The sequence below is a fragment of the Suillus bovinus genome, assembly GCF_016758785.1.
Source record: "Suillus bovinus strain UH-Sbo-P2 chromosome Unknown EDB93scaffold_54, whole genome shotgun sequence".
Classification (NCBI taxonomy): Eukaryota; Fungi; Basidiomycota; class Agaricomycetes; order Boletales; family Suillaceae; genus Suillus; species Suillus bovinus.
The window spans coordinates 171,702-192,785 of NW_024542110.1; the positions used below are offsets into that span (position 1 = coordinate 171,702).

A 21,084-nucleotide genomic window follows, 5' to 3' on the forward strand; every position below is an offset into this window, starting at 1 on the left:
GAAAGCCTGGCGCTTTCACCTGCTACCGCTGTGGAGAACAAGGCCACATAGCAAGAAACTGTAAAGGTGCGCCAAAAGCGCAAGTCAAAGCGGCTGCAGTTGTCGAAGAAAACTCCGCGCCGAAGTGGTTCACAGATTGGATCGCTTCTAACAAAGGCAAGGATTTTTAAAGGGGTTGAAGTCAAAGTCTGCAGACCTAGACCCGAACAATCGTTTCTCTATTCTCTCTACGTTTCAAGATGTATCAGAAGTACATATTAGATCCAAATCTGAGCATTTTTATATTCCGATAACGTTGAAAGGAAAGAACCGACAAGCAGACGTAAAAGCACTTGTGGATTGCGGTGCATCAACACTATTTATCAGTGAGAAGTTTGTTGAGAAGAACAGTGTGAAATGCCGTAAATTATTAAGGCCTATTTCAGTCAGGAACATTGATGGATCGCTAAATGCCGCTGGATCAATGACTCATTTTGCAGAACTAGGTCTAAAGATTGGTGATCATGAAGAAGAGAAAGCAGCCTTCATGGTTACAGACTTAGGAAGCGATGATGTTATTATCGGCATAGATTGGCTAAGATATCATAATCCAGAGATTGACTGGAATGCAGGACGATTTGCACTTTCTCGATGCCCTGTAAAATGTGAAACTAAAAAGAAAAAAGACAAAAAAAGAAAGAAAAAAGAAAAGAACAAAAAAAGATAGATGATGTACCTGATCTGATTCCTACGGACGATGAAGACGAGGATGAAGAAGATATGTCGATGAAGAGGGCGACGGTTGAGGAAATAGAAGACGAAGAGAAGTCCAGAGAGACTATGGATTCGTTATAAAGCCTCGGTTGCCACGGAGCAGAAAGTAGCAGAAGAAGCTACTAAGAAGAAGCAGTCGGTAGAAGAAATGGTACCGGACTGGCTTCATGATTACCTGGGAGTATTCTCAGAAGAAGAATCTAAGCGCTTCCCTGAAAGAAAGAAGTGGGATCATGCGATAGATCTTAAAGATGAGGGCGATCTTCCGCCAAATGCGAAACCTTATCCGTTATCACCCAAAGAGATGGATACATTGAAAGAATGGTTGAAAACCGAGACTGCACTGGGACGTATCAGAAATTCACAATCTCCAGTAGCAGCACCTTTCTTCTTTGTGGCCAAAAAAGATGGCAAGTTAAGACCGGTGATGGACTATAGAAAGCTCAATGAGAAAACGGTGAAAAATGCATATCCGCTACCGAGATCTCAAGATTTAATTGATGCTTTAACCGGTGCCACGATGTACTCCAAGATGGATGTACGATGGGGATACAATAATATTCGCATGAAAGAAGGAGATGAGTGGAAGGCGGCCTTCAAAACGCCGTTTGGTCACCACGAACCGACCGTGATGTATTTTGGACTCACGAACTCGCCTGCAACCTTCCAAACTATGATGAATGAAATTCTGAGAGACCTAATAGATGGCAAAACAGTAGTCGTCTACATTGATGACATAATGGTCTTTACGAATAGAAATAGGGAGCAGCACCGAAAAGTGGTACGAGAAGTCCTGAAACGGTTGAAGGAGAATGACCTGTTCTTGAAGCCTGAGAAATGTAGCTTCGAACAGTCTAAAGTCGAGTTCCTCGGATTGATCGTGGAAGAAGGCAATGTGTCGATGGACCCTGTGAAAGTAGAAGGAGTATTGAAATGGCCTGTTCCCAAATGCGTAAAAGATATCCAAGCATTCATGGGCTTTGCCAACTTCTATCGAAGATTCATACTTGGGTTCTCAGATATAGCCAGACCAATGAATGATCTGCTAAGAAAAGATGTCAAATGGGACTGGACGGAGAAAGCAACAGAAAGCTTTTGATGAACTTAAGAAACGTTTCACAGAAGCTCCCGTCTTAGTCATGCCAGATGTTGAGAAGAAAAAGAAAATAGAGACCGATGCTTCAGATTACGCAACAGGAGCGGTTCTCTCTCAACTTATGGAAGACGGATTATGGCATCCAGTAGCATATTACTCTAAGTCAATGAATGATGCGGAAAGAAATTACGACATTCATGATAAGGAGTTGTTAGCGATCATTAGAGCGTTGGAGGAGTGGAGGCACTATGTGCAGGGAGCACCTCACCCGGTTGAAATATGGACAGATCATAAGAACCTTGAATATTTCATGATGAGTCAAAAGTTGACCAGAAGGCAAGCTAGATGGAGTCTTTTCCTAGCGGAGTATGAATTTACACTCCAACACAAGCCTGGTGTGGTTAATGACAAAGCAGACCGTCTTTCTCGGAGATCAGACCATAGAGGGGGGGTAGAAAACGATAACTCAGACCGCATCCTTTTGAAACTGGAATTCTTTACAGTAAAAGCTGCTAAAAGAGGTCAAGTTTTGGTGCATGGAGAAAAACATTTACTCCAAAAGATACGAAAATGCACAGAACGAGAGCCTGAAGTCGCTAAAGCGTTAGAAACGTTAAAAGCAGCACCGGTTCAATTGCGTAGAGGAATCGAAGAGTGGAATGTGGAGGATGGATTGGTGTTATTCCGAGGATTAGTTTACGTTCCAAATGATAAAGAGATCCGCCGAGAGATATTAGAGTTGTTTCACGACTCTCCACCGGCTGGACATCCTGGACAAGCTAAGACCTTAGAATTGATTTCCAGAAACTATTGGTGGCCTTCAATGACGAAGTATGTCCACGATTACGTAGATGGTTGCGATAGGTGCAAACAAACGAAAGTGCTTCCGAGTAGACCAACGGGACCTTTACAGCCAAATGAAATTCCAGAAGGACCTTGGCAGATGATCACCTGTGACCTGATAGTGGATTTGCCGAAGAGTGAAGGATGTGATAGCATTTTTGTAGTCGTTGATCGATTTTCGAAACAAGCACACTTCATTCCCACTACAAAAGATATAGACTCAAAGGGTATTTCCGAGCTATTCTTGAAAAATGTATGGAAACACCACGGAACACCGAAAAAAGTGATCTCAGATAGAGGAACTCAGTTCATATCAAAGTTCATGGGACAAATGTCAAAAAGATTAGGAACAAAATGGTCTGCGTCGACCTCCTATCATCCCAGAACTGATGGACAGACTGAACGCGTAAATCAAGAAGTCGAACAATATTTGCGCATGTTCACATCATACAGACAGAATGATTGGGTATCTTGGCTGCCGATAGCAGAGTTTTCACATAACAATGCAGTCACAGTAACCGGTCATAGTCCGTTTAAAGTCCTCTACGGGTATAACCCAGATTTCACGATTCATCCAAACTCCATGTCCGTAATCCCCGCCGCCGATGAGAGAATTGATCAAATGAAAGAAGCGAGAGATGATGCCGAAAATACTCTGAAAATGGTCAATGAGCGCATGAAGCGTTTCTACGACAAAGGAGTAAAAGAAGCACCTCAGTATAAGATAGGAGACAAGGTCTGGCTTGACGCAAAAAATCTCAAACAACGTCGTCCAAGTCAAAAGCTGTCAGATCGTCGTCTAGGTCCCTTCGAAATACTAGAGAAGATCGGTGAAGTGAACTACAAGTTGAAATTGCCGGAAAAATATCAGATCCACCCGGTTTTCCATGTAGAATTGCTTACGCCATATCATACATCTCGATTGATTCCTCATCCTCCCTCGAACCGACCACCTCCAGGATTGATTGACGATCAGGAAGAATTTGCTGTAGAAGAAGTACTAGATAGCCGATTGTTCCGAGGAAAGCTGCAATACCTAGTAAAATGGGAAGGATACCCGAAGGAAGAGTCATCTTGGGAGCCAGAAGAGAATTTAAAGAATGCTCCAATTTCTTTAGCGGAGTTTCACAAAAAGAATCCCACGGCCGCAGCTGGAAAATACCGAAGAATCAAAGGCTCAGTATTGTTTACGGAAGATTTCAAACGATGGAGAGAAAAGAATATCCGACCTTCATTCGTTCGTGATGACACTCACCTTAGAGAGGGGGTAATGTCACGAGTACCTTTAACAAACCATTATTCTTTCCTGAATCTTCCTAAGCGTCAATACACAGCGCCTAAGTCTAACCCTAACCCTACCCTGAAAGCGTCTATCATTCCCTGAAATACCTTTAGCGCCTACGACACATGTCTTCGATGTGACTGATGAGAAGACGAGTTCTTTGATTGTGATTAGATTAGATTAGATACTGATAAGATAAGATATGGTCACGTGATGCTTCTTTAATATTCTACGATGTTCTATGGTACGATTCCCTTTTCTCTTTTAATGATTGGCTAGTAGTTGTAACTCATGTTTCAATCTCCAGTCTCAATAGTTGTATATAGGTAGCATGTCTTGGTCGATAGTTCCTTAGTTCAAACCTCTTGTATCTACAACTGTAGCAATCCAAGACGTACTTGCTCATCGTTCTCCTCTTGTCCGATAACCTTCGTTTGAGTCCTAGTCTCTGCCCAGCAGTTAATTCGTTATTGGGTTGTGACAGTGACGCTGCATCAAAGAAGGTACCTGCATGCAAAGGGGACGGGAAACAATGCATCATGGTGCATCATATTAGTATGCAGGAGGCCAGCGCCAGTTACTATAAATGGACAGCAATGCTGCATCAAAGAAGGTACATGTATGCAAAGGGGACAGCACAGGCAGCGGCAGGAGGAAAAAAACAATTCATCACAGTGCATCACAATTCTAAAGGGCTGATGCATTATGTATAACCTATTAATATATCATGCATCATAATGCACAAGCTGAATGCATCATGATGCAATGCATTTACCTGCGTGTAGACTGTAGCATTGTTGCATCACTTGATACCTTACAACTACAACAATTTCCTGCATCAATATGACAGGGTCGCCTGCATCACCAACAGATACCATCCAAGTTCGTAACACCATGCTTGTTGCCAGAAGTTGCCAGAAGATCAGAAGAAAGAATCAAAAGCTTATCAGTAGCAATAAGGGGATTGAGTGGATCATACAAAGAACTTCAGATTCAAGAACAGTTCAGATGAGTCCAGACACGTTCAGGACATGTTTGCACATTTTAGGCATCAGCCAAACACCAAATGTAATAATGTGCTTGGTCCTTACAGTATGGTGAACCCTGGACCGAACCCATGGTCTGGTTTGGAAGTGTTCAGGTCCAAACCGAAGTTCAGAACCAGACTGTGGCAGCACTATTTAAGATAGACCTTGTTCATACACTGGTTCTAGTGCTGCCGTGGTCCGGTTCGGTCAGGTTCACAGAGGGATGAGCAAGAACCAAGAACCGGACCTAGGTCTGGTTCTACCAGACTCGACGAACCCCGAACTGGACCTTTACGAACGGTTCGGAATGGTCAGGTCCGGTTATTTTCATGTTCAAACGTGAACTGAACCCGATTTTTTTTACAGTGAGCAAAAAGAAAATGTAGATATTTTACAGTGCGCAAAAAAATGTAGATAGAACTTGTACTCATAGCTACACATCCAACATGGCTGCTTCTGCCTCAACCTTTGCGGAAACATGGCCATTCTTGTATGCTGCCTTCAATAGCTGCAGCAAGCTGAATGTGGATGCTGCAAGTCCATTGCGTCGAACAGTAGAAGTGATCCCTCCGCTCAAAAAAGCGTGTTCGGAGGGGACAGAGCTTCCTTGAATGGGCAAGTAGTCTCGTGCAATGCGTGCTAGAGTAGGATACTGCAATGAGTGAAGCTAAGGAACCATTTAAGTAGCAAATAAACAGGTCATGATGAGATTACTTACACCCCACCAGGCAACAATGTTGTCAGCTTGCTCTAGCGGTGAAGACAGATACATCGTGAGTTCTTGATGAGGATTATGAGCGCGTTGGTCTGCGGCTTGACGGGTTTTGATGGCCTCGCGCATCCATGCGTCACCGTACCGATTTTCATGCAAGGGTCTTGTTGGCGGAGCGGGTTCTTTGGCAGGTGCCCAAGTTGGCGGTTTATAATACTTGTCAAACTATAAACATAAGTTCAGGAAGGATAATGAGCAGTCAGAACTAATACTACTTACCACAGCCTTGAGGTGAGCCCTCCCGTTTGCAATGTCTCGAGTGTCCCATTGATCTTCGACATAGGCAAGTTTGTAGTTGGGGTCAAGGATTGTGAATATAATTTGATGTGCATGCAACATAGAAAATAATATTAACGCTTACTGAGACAAATGAAATATACATTGGAGTCACTCGTTTTCTTGTAGTACTTGTCGACGTTCTTGAGTCCGTGCTTGATTGCATCTGCGATCGGCGCGTACTGGTCATTGTTTGCCATCTCTTGCCACCGGTCCGCAAGGCATTCCAATGTTGGGATCATTTGCGACGCAGTTGGGTGTTTCGCAGATGAGAATGACTGCTGGGCAGTAGCTGGTTCCTTCAGGACTTGATGAACGAGCGTGAGGTGTTTCCAATCATTCTGATCGAGCTTGAAATCATTGTAAGACTTGTTGTGAAGATTCGGTACTTCTTTACTTTCGTCGGCGAGGTTCGTGAAGTGGTTCACAGCCTGTTCAATTATAAATATCAAACTGATGAACACTGATTGGTAAAAAAAAAGACTCACCCGACGTAAGAGTAGCATGCGATCAAGACACTTGTATAGAGAAGCCCAGCGAGTCCTAATCCACTGCAATAACTCGAGTGCGGGGACGTTCTCTTCTTTGCAGGCCTTCTTGAAGAAGGCACGAGCTTGAGGCGATTTTCGAATCTAACAATACCAGTCAGTAAGAGTATAGAATAGTAATGTAGTACTTACCTGCTCAATGAGCGCAAGGGCTTTTCCAAGCGAATCCCCAGTGTCAAACACATCATCCTTCTCACAATCACCATTTACTTCCATGGCTGCAAGCTCCTTATTCAAAATGTCGAGCTCATTGTCGTTCCCTGTATCGAGCGCCTGATGGATCTTCTTCATAAGCGCAGCTTGAGGAGTAGGTGCAATGGCATCTACAAAGTGTCGTGTGGCAAGGTTCAGTATGTGCTCCTGGCATCTGATGCGGTGCGTGGCAGGTATCCACTGGACACCCTCTGGATCAATTTCATGAGCGACCTCCTTCATTGCGGTATCATTGTTGCTCGCATTGTCAGAGGTCATCCACCCAAGCTATATGAATCATTAGCCTTGTTGCAGGATTGTAGGCCAGACCTTACCTTTTCTTGGAGGTTATATGTGTCAATTGAGTCAATAAGCATACGAGCAATGTTTTGCCCGCTGTGATTGCCCTCGATATGTGCGAAACTAAGCTGCTCACGACGTAACTCCCATTGCTGGGGTTTATCATCTGGACTCCAAATATAGTGACCGGTGACGGAGAAAAACAGGTTGCCGATGATCGAAGTCCAGGAGTCGAATGTCATAGAGACTTTGCTATCAACTTTAGCAAGACGCTCACGTATGACATTGACTATGGCTTCTGCGTGTGCCTTGATGGTCTCAGTGAGCTTCGTGCAGTGAGGGATATCATGTTCAGTAAGGCCAGAGCGAACATAGTGAAGTAGGTTTCGGAATGCTGGTTTGTCGACCAGCTGTAGCGCCTCGTCTTCGGTCACAATGAACTCCATTATGTACTCTAGGAGACCGGCCTTGGTGAATGTAGGCGCTTTGGTGATGAGTATACTATCAAGGGTAGATTGCCTCGAACTGTCAATTATTTAGTGCCGTGTTATACAAAAGATTAGTTAAAACTCACAGCGCCTGATCCTCAGCTGGAATAGCGCGAGGGTGCATTGCAATTCCTGCAGCTTGACAATGAGCCTTGTAGAGTTGAAAGTGGTTTTTTTGCTGATAGATATGTGTTAGTGTGAAACATCAAGAGATGAAAGGACATGAACGTACCGATTAACGTGAGTGCGGAGTGTAGAGATTCCTCCTCGAAATATGTGCCTGCTCTCAGGTTTACCAGCATCCCTATCAAATATCAGTAGGAAACAATGCACACAGCACTAACTACGTACTTGCAAGGGTTGCATACCCAGTGCGTTTCATGGCGAGTGAAGGTGGTGCGAATGTCAGCAGTACGTTCGCTCTTTGCCACTTGCACAACCATGGGTTCAGCGCCGTCCTCAGTTTCAGCATGGTCCTCCGGTTCGGATTCATCTTTGGCTGCAGGCTGGTCAGCACCAGGCTCCAAAGGATCAGTATCGTTGCCAGTGTCATCATCAAGGCTATCATCATCAAATGAAGATGGTATAACTTTCTTGCGGGCTGGTTGAATTTTGTTAGCGCTGGATAAAGCACGTTTTCGGCTTGTCGAGGAATAAATGTTCTCAGTATCCCACAGGCGAGCAGATGGCTTGGACGTGCGAACAGATCGTCGAGAACCAGCTATAACTGGCACTGGTTTGCAACCTGTGAGAGTAGGCGCAGAGGAAGGAGTCGGTGCAGAGGAAGGAGTAGATAGTGGGACAGTATCATCAGGATCATGATAAAAGATGATGTCCTTAGCATCCTTAAGAGATCCATCAGTATTGAGGGCGCATGCGTCAGATTCAGACATGATGATGAGTGAACTCACCTGGTGCTTGCTCCTTTTAACTGCTAACAAAGTGAACAACCGCTCTCCAAGGCCATATACATTGGAGGGTCGCGAAAACAGCCCATTCGAGAGCCGGGGGTGCGGGATGCGAGCCTCCGGAAAGAATTCAAAGTCGTCGCAAATCCTGAGGATCCCAATGACCATGGGGGCAGAAGTTGAAGTTGAGCCGAAGTCAAAGTGACCATTACTAGTAGTGTGTGCCTCACCGATAACATGAGGATGCTGCGGTTCGGGGTTCGGAACGGTTCGGGAAGGTCCAAACCTATGTCCGAACTGTTTGGGTGATGGTGGACCGCGAACCTCTTTCAGGTCCGGTCCGTCCAAAACTTGGAACCATGGACTGAACCAAGGACGAACCTGACCAATGGTCAGGTTCGAACCACGGCAGCACTAACTGGTTCATCACACGACTTAGTGTGACTTTTCAACAAAATTATATATAACTCATTATATACAAACCATGAGTGAAATCTGTTCCATGGTTATGTGCAGATAGTCTGTAGCAAGCTGGGCATGTATTTTTATGATGTAATGTAAGAAACTAAGAGACGAGTAGGCTTTATATTGTCATACTAGTGTGACAGGCATGCTAGACAGTCACAAATGGGTCACAAAGGTAAATTGGCTACCAAAAAGCCTACTCCTCCATCAATTGGCCGAAAATAGGAATTCTGAGTAGACCATTTTAATATTGTAGCATGTATCTACAAGATCATGGAATAGATTTTTCTAATTCTAATTTGAAGTTGAGTTACGAGCCAAAATCATGTATTGTGGGCTCAAGTCACGTGATGAACCGGTGTAAGGTCTATCGTAAAATCATCGGAGAAATAGTATTTGGTAGTATGTGGTCTGTGGCTGTCGGATGCCAGGGGCTCTCTTTGCCGCGGGAGGGTTTTCCTGCCTACTGTGGTAAACTAGCTAGTAGCGACCAAGCTGTACGTATGGCGCACTGTACATATCCGGACAGAGCCTGGTAATTTGCTGATGGCCGAGACCGAAACAGAGAATCGACATCTATTTCTGCTGCAGCCAGTTGTGCAATGGCAAGGAACTCGTGCCGTTTACTAGATGTTGACTGATGGTACTACTTTAAGGGCTGGTGTCCGAGACATCGTAGACGCGCCATGAATGCATGATTTATGATATGTTGAGTACTAGAGAATCCCCACACTCGCATTGTTCACTGCGTCGAAGACCTGAACAACATAAGTACCTTCAGTCTCATTCCACAGCAATATTATAACACTCATTTTCTATAAAAAAAATGAAATAAGAGACATGAAATCTAATCGAGCGGGTGCTATCAGAAGAAACACGATTATTGACTATTGACTGCATCTAACTTGAAGTGCAATAGCTATAATTTTTAGTGGGTCTGAGAGAGGATCACGGACGTCTTCCTGCCTCTCCCATTTCCAATGACCTCCCAGTTCTTCAACGAAATCATCGCTTCATCCTTCATCAACTCCAACGCGTGTTCGACGTCGCTCTCCAAAGTCTTTTCAGACCCGATCACCATCCTAATGCAAAACACCCCATTCAAGTCCGTCTGGGTGATCGCGATATCATTCCGTGCTGCAAGCCGTGCGTAGAAAGCGCGGTTCAAAGTATTGAGCTCGGGAGTCCTGAGGTGAGGAAGGGCCTTTGGTGCAAGCCTGAAGACTGTGATGGCAAGGGAAGGTTTGGTGACGACAGAGAATAAGTCGGATTCGTATATGCTCTGTGAGAACTTGTTGTTCAACTTGATGCACTGGCAAGACAGCGCCAAATATCAGTATGGATCAGAGGATGACGATGACGATTAAGTTGACGTACGTCGGTGATGTACTTTTGGATGCCTTTCACCCCCCGTGCACGAAGACCGAACCAGAATTTGAGCGATCGGAACCGTCTGCCAAGGCCTACGTGCCAGTTGCGGTAATCGATAGCGGTGGCTATACACATTCGTCGTTCAAGCAACGGCAAATAGTTATAACAAGACTTAGAAACATACCTGCATTCCCGTTCTTCGCCCTCAAAAATTCGGGCGTGATGTCTAGCGCGTCGATCAGATGTTGCCGGTGCCGCACCCACAAACAAGATCCATCAAAGTGGATGAGACCCCACTGCAGAATGTCGATGAGCTCAAGACTGATGCCACGGAACAGGAGTAAACAAACCTTGTGGAAATTGGTGCAGAAAGAGTCTACATATTCATTTATGGCAGGAAGTTGGTACGCCTCGCGATATTCGGGACACGCGAATGCGACGCCTGCCCATGCAGCATCGACGTGCAGCCACAGGGAAGGGTAATGTTTCGCTACGCGTAAAATTGAAACTTAAGCAGATTTAACATCATGATCAGTATACATACCGACATCAGCAATCTCGTCGAGCCGATCGACAGCGCCGGAAGATGTCGTCCCCACCGTACCGACTGCAGAACAAGAGAAATGAACTTCAAGACAGTGATCCATGCAAAGAACATACTCAGGATGAAAGGGTGTAATCCGGCTTTTATATCCTCCTCCAATGCTACCTTGAGCGTGTCTCCACGCAATGCAAAGTTATCCTGAGCTGTGACGTCTAATGCGCGCACTGTGAGACCCAAGACGAGCCCGGATTTCTTCCCAAGCGAGTGGGTTTGGGTAGTGGTATAGATCACGAGTTTCTCCATCGCCACATCAGGGTGCTCACGAATGTATCGTGAACGTGCAGCGACAGTCGAGACTAACACAGAGTCAGATGCTGACGTCTATGCACGGTGATCAGTATGAATTAACAATGTGAGGGGATGAGGACAGACCTGAATGACGCCGCCGCCGACCTCGGAGATGTTGTAGAACGCCTTATCGAGCCCGAGTAATTGAGCGGTCCAGTCCATGACCACGGCCTCAAGCTCTGTGCATGCGGGGCTCGCAGCCCACTACAAAAAGTTACAAAGACAGCGTAAGGGTTGCGTTAGAGAGACGTACGTTGAATCCAGGGTTAGACGTGCTAGACGCGTATAGTTCTGCAAGTATGCCCTCGAATGTGCTTGACGTAGGGAAGTATGCATAGAACGAGGGGTGTTGCCAGTGTGTCAGGACCTGTCAGTACCGAATGAGATATGTCAATTGTGCAATGGAGTCGAGTTCAAGTACCAGGTATGATGTATTTTTGATAATCATCCGCGATGAGCTGGAAGTCTTCGCCTTCAATGGGGGCGGAGGCTGCACTCGTCATAATGAGAAGGAAGCGCGACGAAGAATAAAAAAAGCATACACGGAAGCAGCTTTCTGAGGTATCCTGGCTCGACTTGGGATGAGACAGGCCTATCCCTCAAAGTGTCATGGTATTCGCATATCCTGTCGATGGCTTGATAGCCAGCTTTGCGGAATCTGGGATACACATCAGATATGACCAAGGACAGATCTAACAATTGCAGAACGTACTGTTCAGTATTCATGACGAGTGCAAATTGTGAGTTAGGTAGGAGTTAGCTTGGACTCTGGAGCGGAGGAAAGATATACAGGTGGTTGTGTGTAGTTCGAACCTCTGTTAAACTGGCCTGTCTTTATAGCCCCACTCGATTCCATTTTTTGAGCGAACGAGTGTCGGAAACAAAAAATAAAATGATATTATTTTTTTTCGATATTGGTGCCCACCGCTTCATGAAACTTGAGATATGCGCTATGCTAAATCCATCGTGCAATCGATAGATATTAGGCATCGGGGATGTCGTGAGTCTCCCAAGGACGCTTTACGTTACACGACTGCGGTCTACTAGTAAATCAGCAAAACCGCTAAAATGAACGCTTAACTTGAAGCGTCTTGCTGACACTTGTAAATTTTTACGACTTCAGTTGATGGTGACTCATCTGATTGGTTGAGAGCTCGAACGCCGAAACGAGATGCTGACGGAGGTTTCAGATGAAAGTTACTTGTACCACATCTGCAGGGTAGGGTGCTCCTCGATCAGGGTGGTCCACCACATAGTAGTCGTCCGAGTCAGTCGCATCATGAACGTAATCTGTGGCGTCGTCATCCTGACTAGCATCACCAGTGCTCATTGAAACTTTGGATTAAGGAGGGGTAGAGCCAGAGATATTTCAGTATCTAGTACTGGATTCATGCGATGAATCCACTTATCGTTTGTTCACCGGTTCACTGATGTCAGTGCGGTCGGTTATTTGGTCAAGGTGATTGATGGTCATGCTTGCCATCAATGCCGGGAATGTGAACAAAAGTCTGAGTTTTCCAGATTTCTTGAGGCGATCAAAATGAAGGCCGAGCTCAGAAGACTTTGGTTGAGCACCACGTGCGTTGCGGGTAGGACTAACGACTCGTCTAAAAAGACTTAGTGTGTGAACGAAGGATTATCAGATACCGAGAGCATCACCCGGCGGCACTGGCTGTGCCATGTAATGATAGCCAGATGCTCAGGGACATCTCGACAAGATCGTCGCCATCGCAGAGAAGGTACAGCCAACGGTGAATATAAGCGAGGATCCCGTGATTGAAGGAAGCAAGCTATATTTAGTGGTACTATAAATAGAACAATGCTTCATCTAATAGTCTTTAATACTACCGAGAAGCGTTGGGTTCAACTATTGGCGGTCCCGATTGCATACTCTACTCCAAAACTAAATCAAAGCGGTGAACATGGAAATAGCTGCTGCTGCTTCCTTAATCCCCGTGACAATCTTCAACAAAGGCGGTGAACATGGAAATAGCTGCTGCTACTGCGGTCTTCGTTTCGACAGTTTGTGTTCTCGATTTTTTTTTGATTTCTCCGTATAGACAAATACGTATCCCTGTCTTCCCTGCGCAATAGAGTCGGCACTGCCTTCGTTCTGTCGCGAATAATAAGTGCCCGCTTTCACCGCTGATGGGCTGATGTGACCCCTGACTTGATAGACGTCTTGCTCCGTTTATCCGACGATCAGCTTGTCCCGTGATCGGCTCAAAGCATCACATGTGTGAATGCGGGATTCGATTGAGCAAGTCTCAAACACCCTTCTGATGGTCATGTAGGTCGCATAGCTTTTCTGCTCTGGCTATAGTTGGATTTTCCAGTCCGAAGCTCAGCAAACATTGACTAGTCCATTTATGGGAAACCGTGACTAGAGAGGTCCGACGTGGCTAGCAGATACATTCTCGACACCTTCGATTACACTATCCACGGCCAACTATTATTCATACATAAATAAATAAATATAGGTGTCTACGATATCATGAAAAAATTTATGCATGGGAGCTTGAAGGTAGGGGTCCGGAAGGTGCATAATTCGACTTCAATCTCAATACATGTCCATATCTGTTCTAGCGTTAGCCCAACATGATACAGCAAAGCCTTATATGAAACTGACCTTGACAAGACAAAGGGGATTGGCATCATAGCCAGAGCGATGAAACCAAGTAGTGACGAAGCCCATTCGGGACCAAGCTTATCGTACATCTGAGTGGCGAAGAGCTAAGCAAAGAGAGATTAGCCAATGATGTATGAAAGGGAAAATATTATCTTCGCTCACAGGAAATCCAGCGCCGAACAGACTGCGAATGACAGTAGTTATAGCTAGCGCCGAGGCAGCGACAGCCAAATACGCATCGACCGCGTAGTTAATCAGGGCAAGCTTTGAAGCCATCGTGAGTCATAGGCCAGCATGCAAATGGTAAGAACATACAAATATCAAGCAAATACTCCATCCGAGCAATCCACCCGACAGCATCGGGGCCCATATCGAAATGCTAGGAAATGACGTCCATGCGAACCAGAAGAACGATACAACAAAGAATGGCGCCGAGACCATGGCCACTCTCAATCTGAACTCTGGCGGCACAGGGTTCGGTGCGCATTCCTGAACTTTGCGCTCGTAACTTGGGTTAAAAAAGAAAATGTACTAAAAATGCATGATAAGAACGTTGAAGCACGAGGATGAAGTATACACACCGTTAGACCCGCAAGAACGGCGCCAATGGGCAGCGGAAGGAACATGAGTCCAGAAACACCTGCATTCAAGTTGTGCCCCTGAGTGAAAACCACAGGATAGGCCTCGAAAAGCAGGTATATGCAACCATAAACAAACTAGGATCCAATGTCAACGACCCTCTTCACAATTTGCAAAATAGCCACACTTACGCTCATGTACAGAGTTATAGCAATCATCATCGGCTCCTTGAAGAGAATTTTGAAAGGCCGACCAAGAATGCTTTCGATGCGTTGTGAGAACGTTACTTTTTGTAATTCAATGGCAGCAAAAAATCTCTCGTCTCCAGTGCGCTTCCGGAGCTCTTTAGCTTTCTTGACAAGAAGGACTGGACTAAAATTATGGGATGAGCGCCTCGCTAATAGAAACCTTGCCGTAAAATGTTCTCACCCATACGTCTCGGGAATCGTGAAAATAATCTGCAACCAGAATATGCCGGCCTGAAAACATATGCTTGAGTTGTGGTTGATAGGAAACGGAAAAATGATTTACAAGGATAGTCAATATCCAAAAAAGCCAGCGCCATGATACACCAGCCACAACAAGGTATCCCGCTACTGTTGGTGCAAGACCTGGTCCAGCAAACGGAGCCACACTGAAAACCGCCAGGGCAGTGCCGCGTTGTTTTGCGTCCCAGATATCTGCAATGAGTGCGCTGAAAGATTCGCCTTGTAAAAATGTAACTTTCCCACTGAAGCGAACAGTCCTTACCCTGAATTTGCTAGAGGAGCAGCTGCAAATGTACCCCCAAGGAAACGGAAAATCAAAATGGATGCGATGTTCTGCGACAAGGCACATCCAATTTGGAAACACTAAAATACAAAGACAATTCAGTGAAAGGCAGACAAGGGATGGAGAGGCCAACTAACCAAATATACAATGAAAGATATAATAAATATTGGGCGTCGTCCATACTGTTCCGATAACGGTGCCCAAACCAAAGGGCCAACACAGTAACCACACACGAAAAGCGAAACAGGCAATGTTGCGACCTCCTGGGATATTCCAAATTCCTCCATGAAAGTGGGTGCTAGACTAGATGGAGCACTACTCGAGAAGGTGCTAGATAGATGAGGCAAACAAACAAAACTTGAGCATTTGCCAGTGATACTTCCCGATAGATGTCATACGTACGCATTGACGACCAGGAGAGCGGCAGCGATGGTGAGGTACCACTTTTTAGCAACAGACCAGTTCTAGATAAGTTCGTGAGCTTATCAACATAGTGATCTCGCAGCAACTGGAAAGTACCTTTGGATTGGCTGAGTCGTCCTCATCGAAGAGGACTAGAAATGTCTGTAGGTTGGACTTGTTGTCGAGAGTGGTACTAGAGCCACCCTCCTTGCTGTTCTCCTCGGGTTGATAAGTATAGGCGGTTTGAAATGATACATTAGATGAATCGGGTATGTTAGGAAAAATGAGCTCGGCCATGCTTGCAGCGAGAAAGATGAGAATCCAAGTAGATTACGTGCCATTTAAAGAGCTTGAAAGCTCATTGGTAACGGAAACTTCCAAGCGTGATCCTCGGCCTGACTGAAACATTCGCAGCATAACATCAAGTTGGGATGTAGTCTGAAATGAGTCAACGTGAATAGTGTGCTGTGGGGTGTCGGTAGACTTCGTCAGCCTGACCGCATAATAGATGATTTGCCGACATGCCGCTATCAAACTTTGGACTAGTGCACATGGAACAGAACCGTTAACGCTGTGTATTATTACACCTGCAGGCTCGGAACTCTCCATGGGCCGGGGCGCGGATCGCCTAGTGGATGCTATGCCAGTGCATCCAAACCTGGGATTGCCCACCAGCGGTCGCCAGTCTCAGGCCTAATCAGAGTGGGTTGTGCTACAGTGCTCTGGAGCACTCTGTAGCAAATTATGTTTCCCTAACGGGCTTAGAACCAGAACGTCGCGGGTTGAACGACCAACTGCGACAGAAAAAAAACCAGGGATTTTTAGTGGGTATTTAGAGCCCCACTGCCACATAACTGCGTAAACGCGTTTCGTTACATAGTAGTTCTAAGTAGTCACCGAACGATGGCCGAAGGTTCTTCGGTAATAACGTCACGTGTACGTTTAACCCTCCAGTTAGCTACAATGTCTTATTCTGAATCCTGATTCCTGAATGCATTGAAAAATGTTAACTAGCAGTCATTTTTAATGCAACAAGGATGGTAAGTTGACGGTGCATTACTTTTGTGTTCTATATATACGCAATCTAATGCATCAAATAGCTCCTTTGTCAGTTGCGGACCTTGTGGTACTAGCGCTTCTTTGATTCTTTGTGGGCCCCAGGGCCAGTGATGGTACCTGCAGCTGGCAGGCCGGTGGTTCTGTGAATTTTCGATTCTCGAAACACATCATCGCCCCCCCATCATCTTACTAATCTAATGCTACTGCGGCCAGCTCCAGCCTGGCAGCACTTTTGGGCCACTCGTTTCTGCCCTCAGCTGTCGCCAGCTTCTTGCACCTTGTGCTACTTTCCCGCCTTTTGAGTCCTGCACCTTCTGTTGTCCCTTTCTACACCTCTTGCCACTCTCCCGCACCTCCTGTTTACCTCCCACACTTCTTATTCACCTTTCTATATCCTGGCACTACACCACCTACCATCCTCTGGCACATCCTGTTCACCCTCCGGCACCTCTCATTTAACCTTCTGCGTCTCGCAACACCTCCCGCTAGCGTCTTACACTCCCTGCTCGCCCTCCCACACCTCTCATTCACTGATCGTGCCGCTTGTGCGTCTCAGCCTTACTTGAAGTTCAGGTCTATCCGATTTGATTCGTTCTTTTCATGTTAACTGAGCACGCATGTTTGAACCAGTGTATACTACACGGTACCATGTCTCCCGATCGCTATTGAATTATGATTCATGTCTCCACTGCATCGCTCTTATAAATCGGCTCCAGGTTGGAGTCAGATATCATTACGGTCATCGGTCAACACCTGTGTGTCACCATTAGTAAGACAAATATGTGATGACGTTCGTTACTAACCAGGTACTAAAACTAGTCAAAAATGAATAAAAAAATAGCCTTATGACGGTTTGTCGAGACAAATTCGACCCTGCTCCAGTCATCAGTCACTTTGTGGCTTGTATATGACTGGATCTGTACGACAGCTCTTGTGACTCTGTTTTCCTGTACGGGCTGTTGCAGCTCTGTGCTAAAATTGATCGCGAGCGGCGATTCAGAACCATCCGAGCATTCAAGTTAAGCTGGAGGGCCCTGTTTGCCCTAAACTCATTCTTCAAGCGCCCGTCACCAGTGCAAGTAGGATTCAATGATCGCCGGAAACTTGTTTCCGACATGTCAGCTCTACTTTGTCGATCGCACACATCTTCTGTGAGGCTGTGACACTCAATGGATCAAGTCCAAAATAACACAAACACAAACGTAGTATTATTAAGTCGTTGGCAACGTTCGACGCATGGAGACCATCTGAGACAGATTCAGCAAGTTATTAATAGGAACGTAGCTAAAGCCTAATAATAGATGTGGTAGACGTAATAGCATATAGTCCGTCCGATACGTGGGCGCTACAACCCACGCGAAAAGGCATATCGAGGAGTTCTTGGCCGCTCCCTTTTCTTGATAGTGTATGATGCTCAGTGACAATAATATATACGTATCACTGCAACGCGCAAGCGTTGGTCCCCTATTTTGACTTGCCGGTGTACCTTGGCCATAGGGGCATATCAGTTATCTATCTGAAGTGTATTTTCAAGACTGAGAACTCAGTGCTGTCATACGCTTGCTTAATCTGAATGAGACCTGTTCAAGATGAGATTTAAGATGATGATAAGATACGGTTCAAGAAAGGCAAAATCAAATTAGACTGCAAGTCTTGGAGAGATGCACCAATGTGTTCAATTGGCCATTCGTTGGTGACTAGTCCTTCGTTCTCTCCCTGACCCGACCCATCCAGGCATCAAAGCGTCTCATGCATCCTGAGGATGATGCTCCATCATGCGCCTGAGGTCCAATTCTGGAATCCTCGTCTTAAACTCAATTGGGCATGGTGGGACAGTTGGCATAACCACGGTCATGAATCCCGTGTCATCCAACGGCTTTGTAGGATTCAAAGTGAGTTGGAAGGCCCACATGGTTAGAAGCGAGCTGATGAACACCGATCTGGGTCGATCACAGTCAGTTCGGAAGATAATATACACGGAAGAATAACTTTACCTGTTCGCAACGTGTTGACCAGGGCATACGCTAAAAGCAATGTCATTGAAAGAACAATTGACTAAAAGGCGGTGCTTACCGTCGACCAAAGCCATAGACAAAAAAATTTAAATCGGTTCTTAGGTGATATTGGTCGTCAATCCAGCGCTGAGGTTTGAACACATCAGGCTCCGGATAGACATCTGGATCTCGGGAGATAGACCTAAGGCGGTAACCATTAGATCCTTCGTATTTAAAGCATCATGCTTACATACCAATAGTCTGCGAACAATGTGGTCCCGGCTGGAATACGATAGTTTTGCTGATGGGCCAGATCATCCATCATCCATGCAATAATCTGTTCGACGATCGCTTACCCAAATCACGTCATGGGTTGTTCGGTGAGGTGATGCTGCGGTGTGCATGTTAAAATTTGCGGCTGAAACCAAAAGGAAGACGATACCCACCACCGTTAGGCAAAGGAGGCCTCCATCTCAAAGCCTCGGAGATGAATGCTTGCAGGCGAGGAAGAGAATCTTGGTCGGCGAAGGTTGGCGCTTTTGTGCAGATATGATTGAATCAGAGTACTGCAGTAGGTAATCAAGCTTACCTCGGTGCCTTCCGATGACTGCATCGAGCTCAGCTTGAACTAGTGCTTGCTCCTCGGGAAAACATGCGGCTGCCATCAGTACCGTGCAAATTGCCATAGAAGCCTTTGCCTAGTTTCAGCCATATGTTTCCGGAAGCAACAAATAAAACCTCACGGAACCAGATCCAGCTACAAAAAAGGAGCCAGCAAGAAAGGCCATTTCGATCTCTGTCAAACCATGGAGATGGATATTCTCTAGCATATATTTCGCGAACGAAGGGCCGATGTCTTCGTCTCTTTGCTGTGCAACGGCTCAGATATGAAATAAATATCGAGAGAAAGAAACGCGCACCATTTGTTCTTTTATGCAGTTCAGTCGACCAACGTTGAGTTTCTTGGTGTTCTCAAATGCCTGTCTTAAGTCTCGTCCATACCAGGGAACATATTCAAGCCACGGGATCCAGTCCACCAGGTAAGCGCCAGGACGCAGGGCTATACTTGACATCTTATTGCGTTGATTGAGTTTAAGAACTTCGGGGTCTGTCGCAGGTGTGTGCGCATTTTTTCCATATGCGACTTTCATGATTGTCGTCGCGGCATAACTTCAAACCATCTGTAAGCAAAGTACAATCATAGCTAAAAGAGCTTACGTTGTCACATGGTTATGATAGTTGTATGGATCATCGAGAATGTCGAGAACTGTGTTCTTCGCGTGTGACATCTGCAAAGGTTGATAGGCCTCAGCTGCTTTAGGCTGGAGATGTGAATGAAGTGCTCTGCATCACATTAAGATGGAAGGTAGACAATGGGAAGCATATTACTAACCTACGCATCCGACGGAACTTGTCCCCAAAGGGTACAAACACGATACTAATTGCGCCGTTGAGCATTTTTCCAGCAGCATTTACGCGAGGGCGATCGGCTGTCAATTTGCCCTGGTTCTCCATGATATCAACGGCTGCCTGCAACAAAACATTGAGCCTAGATATGACACTCAGTATGTAAGGTCCGACCTTGTAGCGGCCAATAATAACGATGTTTTCAAATATTGACTGAATATTGATTAGAGGACCATACTCGTCAATCCAACCCGCTATAGTGAGCCTCGACGGGCTTATCGACAATAGGACATCATTAGCCTTCAAAAGTCAACAGGTAAAATTATAAAGATTACTGGTGATATGGCAGGAAGTGCTCCAAAAGTCTGCGAGTAGGAGGGGAAGGTGGGAGAGTAAGGTAACTCTCTGTTTTATGACGGTGAGCCCGAGCTAGTACTCCTACAACACCAAAACAAGCTGCAGCACTGAGGACAAGTTGCACATTGTCAAAGATGCGCAGGTCAGGTAGCTGTAGCATGATTGATGAGGTGTGCTAGTAAAGAAGGACTCGTACGACTACTAAGCATAGTCGTCGCAATGGCAATTGTTAGTAGCTTTTCGGTACCATACACCAACCCTGAACTAATCGGTTTACATACAAGTTCATTAATGTTTAAGTCGGTTCAAGACGAGAATCGAGGGCGATTTAGTAAAATAAGGAATCGGTGAATTAGTGAACCGACAATGAAGCGAAACCCATGTCAGGACTCAGAAGTGCCCAGCAGATCGTCTGGCCACCTCCTTAGCACCTGCCGCAGGTGCCAGTCTGGTCCGTCCAATGCTGCAACTGAGTCAGTACTCATGACCCACCATAAGGGTAGCGTACGGTTGGGCAGACAGAGGGACTCCGAGTCAGCTTGCTGATGATCAAATTCATGATACCGTGTGAACTTCGTGCAAATATGTCACGAGACCCACCATGATAATCCGTTTTGGCCCGGCAGGCGAGTAATTCGCCTCACCGATGCACCAGCTCCACAAGGCAGCTTG

General features: G+C 45.7%; 3 protein-coding genes across 3 annotated transcripts; all 3 read right to left on the reverse strand.

Moving 5' to 3' along the window:
- Nucleotides 1-9,879: 9,879 nt before the first annotated feature.
- Nucleotides 9,880-11,940, reverse strand: EDB93DRAFT_1106164 (pyridoxal phosphate-dependent transferase; the record flags this gene model as incomplete). Its single annotated transcript, XM_041447586.1, has 10 exons — nucleotides 9,880-10,263; nucleotides 10,329-10,447; nucleotides 10,507-10,812; nucleotides 10,867-10,929; nucleotides 10,983-11,247; nucleotides 11,299-11,418; nucleotides 11,468-11,581; nucleotides 11,636-11,709; nucleotides 11,757-11,872; nucleotides 11,927-11,940. 10 exons carry the CDS (start codon nucleotides 11,938-11,940, stop codon nucleotides 9,880-9,882), a joined length of 1,575 nt encoding a protein of 524 aa, XP_041304964.1.
- A 1,563-nt stretch (nucleotides 11,941-13,503) lies between these two features.
- On the reverse strand, nucleotides 13,504-16,061 carry EDB93DRAFT_704138 (major facilitator superfamily domain-containing protein). The gene is made up of 12 exons (XM_041457163.1): nucleotides 15,713-16,061; nucleotides 15,596-15,657; nucleotides 15,331-15,523; nucleotides 15,173-15,273; nucleotides 14,954-15,116; nucleotides 14,852-14,901; nucleotides 14,614-14,794; nucleotides 14,425-14,559; nucleotides 14,159-14,374; nucleotides 14,006-14,107; nucleotides 13,844-13,947; nucleotides 13,504-13,791 (listed from the first exon to the last, which is right to left on the reverse strand). Exons 1-12 carry the CDS (start codon nucleotides 15,890-15,892, stop codon nucleotides 13,719-13,721), a joined length of 1,560 nt encoding a protein of 519 aa, XP_041304965.1. The 5' UTR covers nucleotides 15,893-16,061; the 3' UTR covers nucleotides 13,504-13,718.
- Nucleotides 16,062-18,202: 2,141 nt separating this feature from the next.
- On the reverse strand, nucleotides 18,203-20,572 carry EDB93DRAFT_1298835 (cytochrome P450; the record flags this gene model as incomplete). The annotated part of the gene is made up of 13 exons (XM_041454648.1): nucleotides 18,203-18,594; nucleotides 18,649-18,678; nucleotides 18,728-18,850; nucleotides 18,903-18,949; nucleotides 19,005-19,039; nucleotides 19,095-19,184; nucleotides 19,238-19,346; nucleotides 19,392-19,517; nucleotides 19,569-19,818; nucleotides 19,867-19,992; nucleotides 20,042-20,178; nucleotides 20,230-20,329; nucleotides 20,391-20,572. 13 exons carry the CDS (start codon nucleotides 20,570-20,572, stop codon nucleotides 18,402-18,404), a joined length of 1,548 nt encoding a protein of 515 aa, XP_041304966.1. The 3' UTR covers nucleotides 18,203-18,401.
- Between the last annotated feature and the right edge of the window lie 512 nt (nucleotides 20,573-21,084).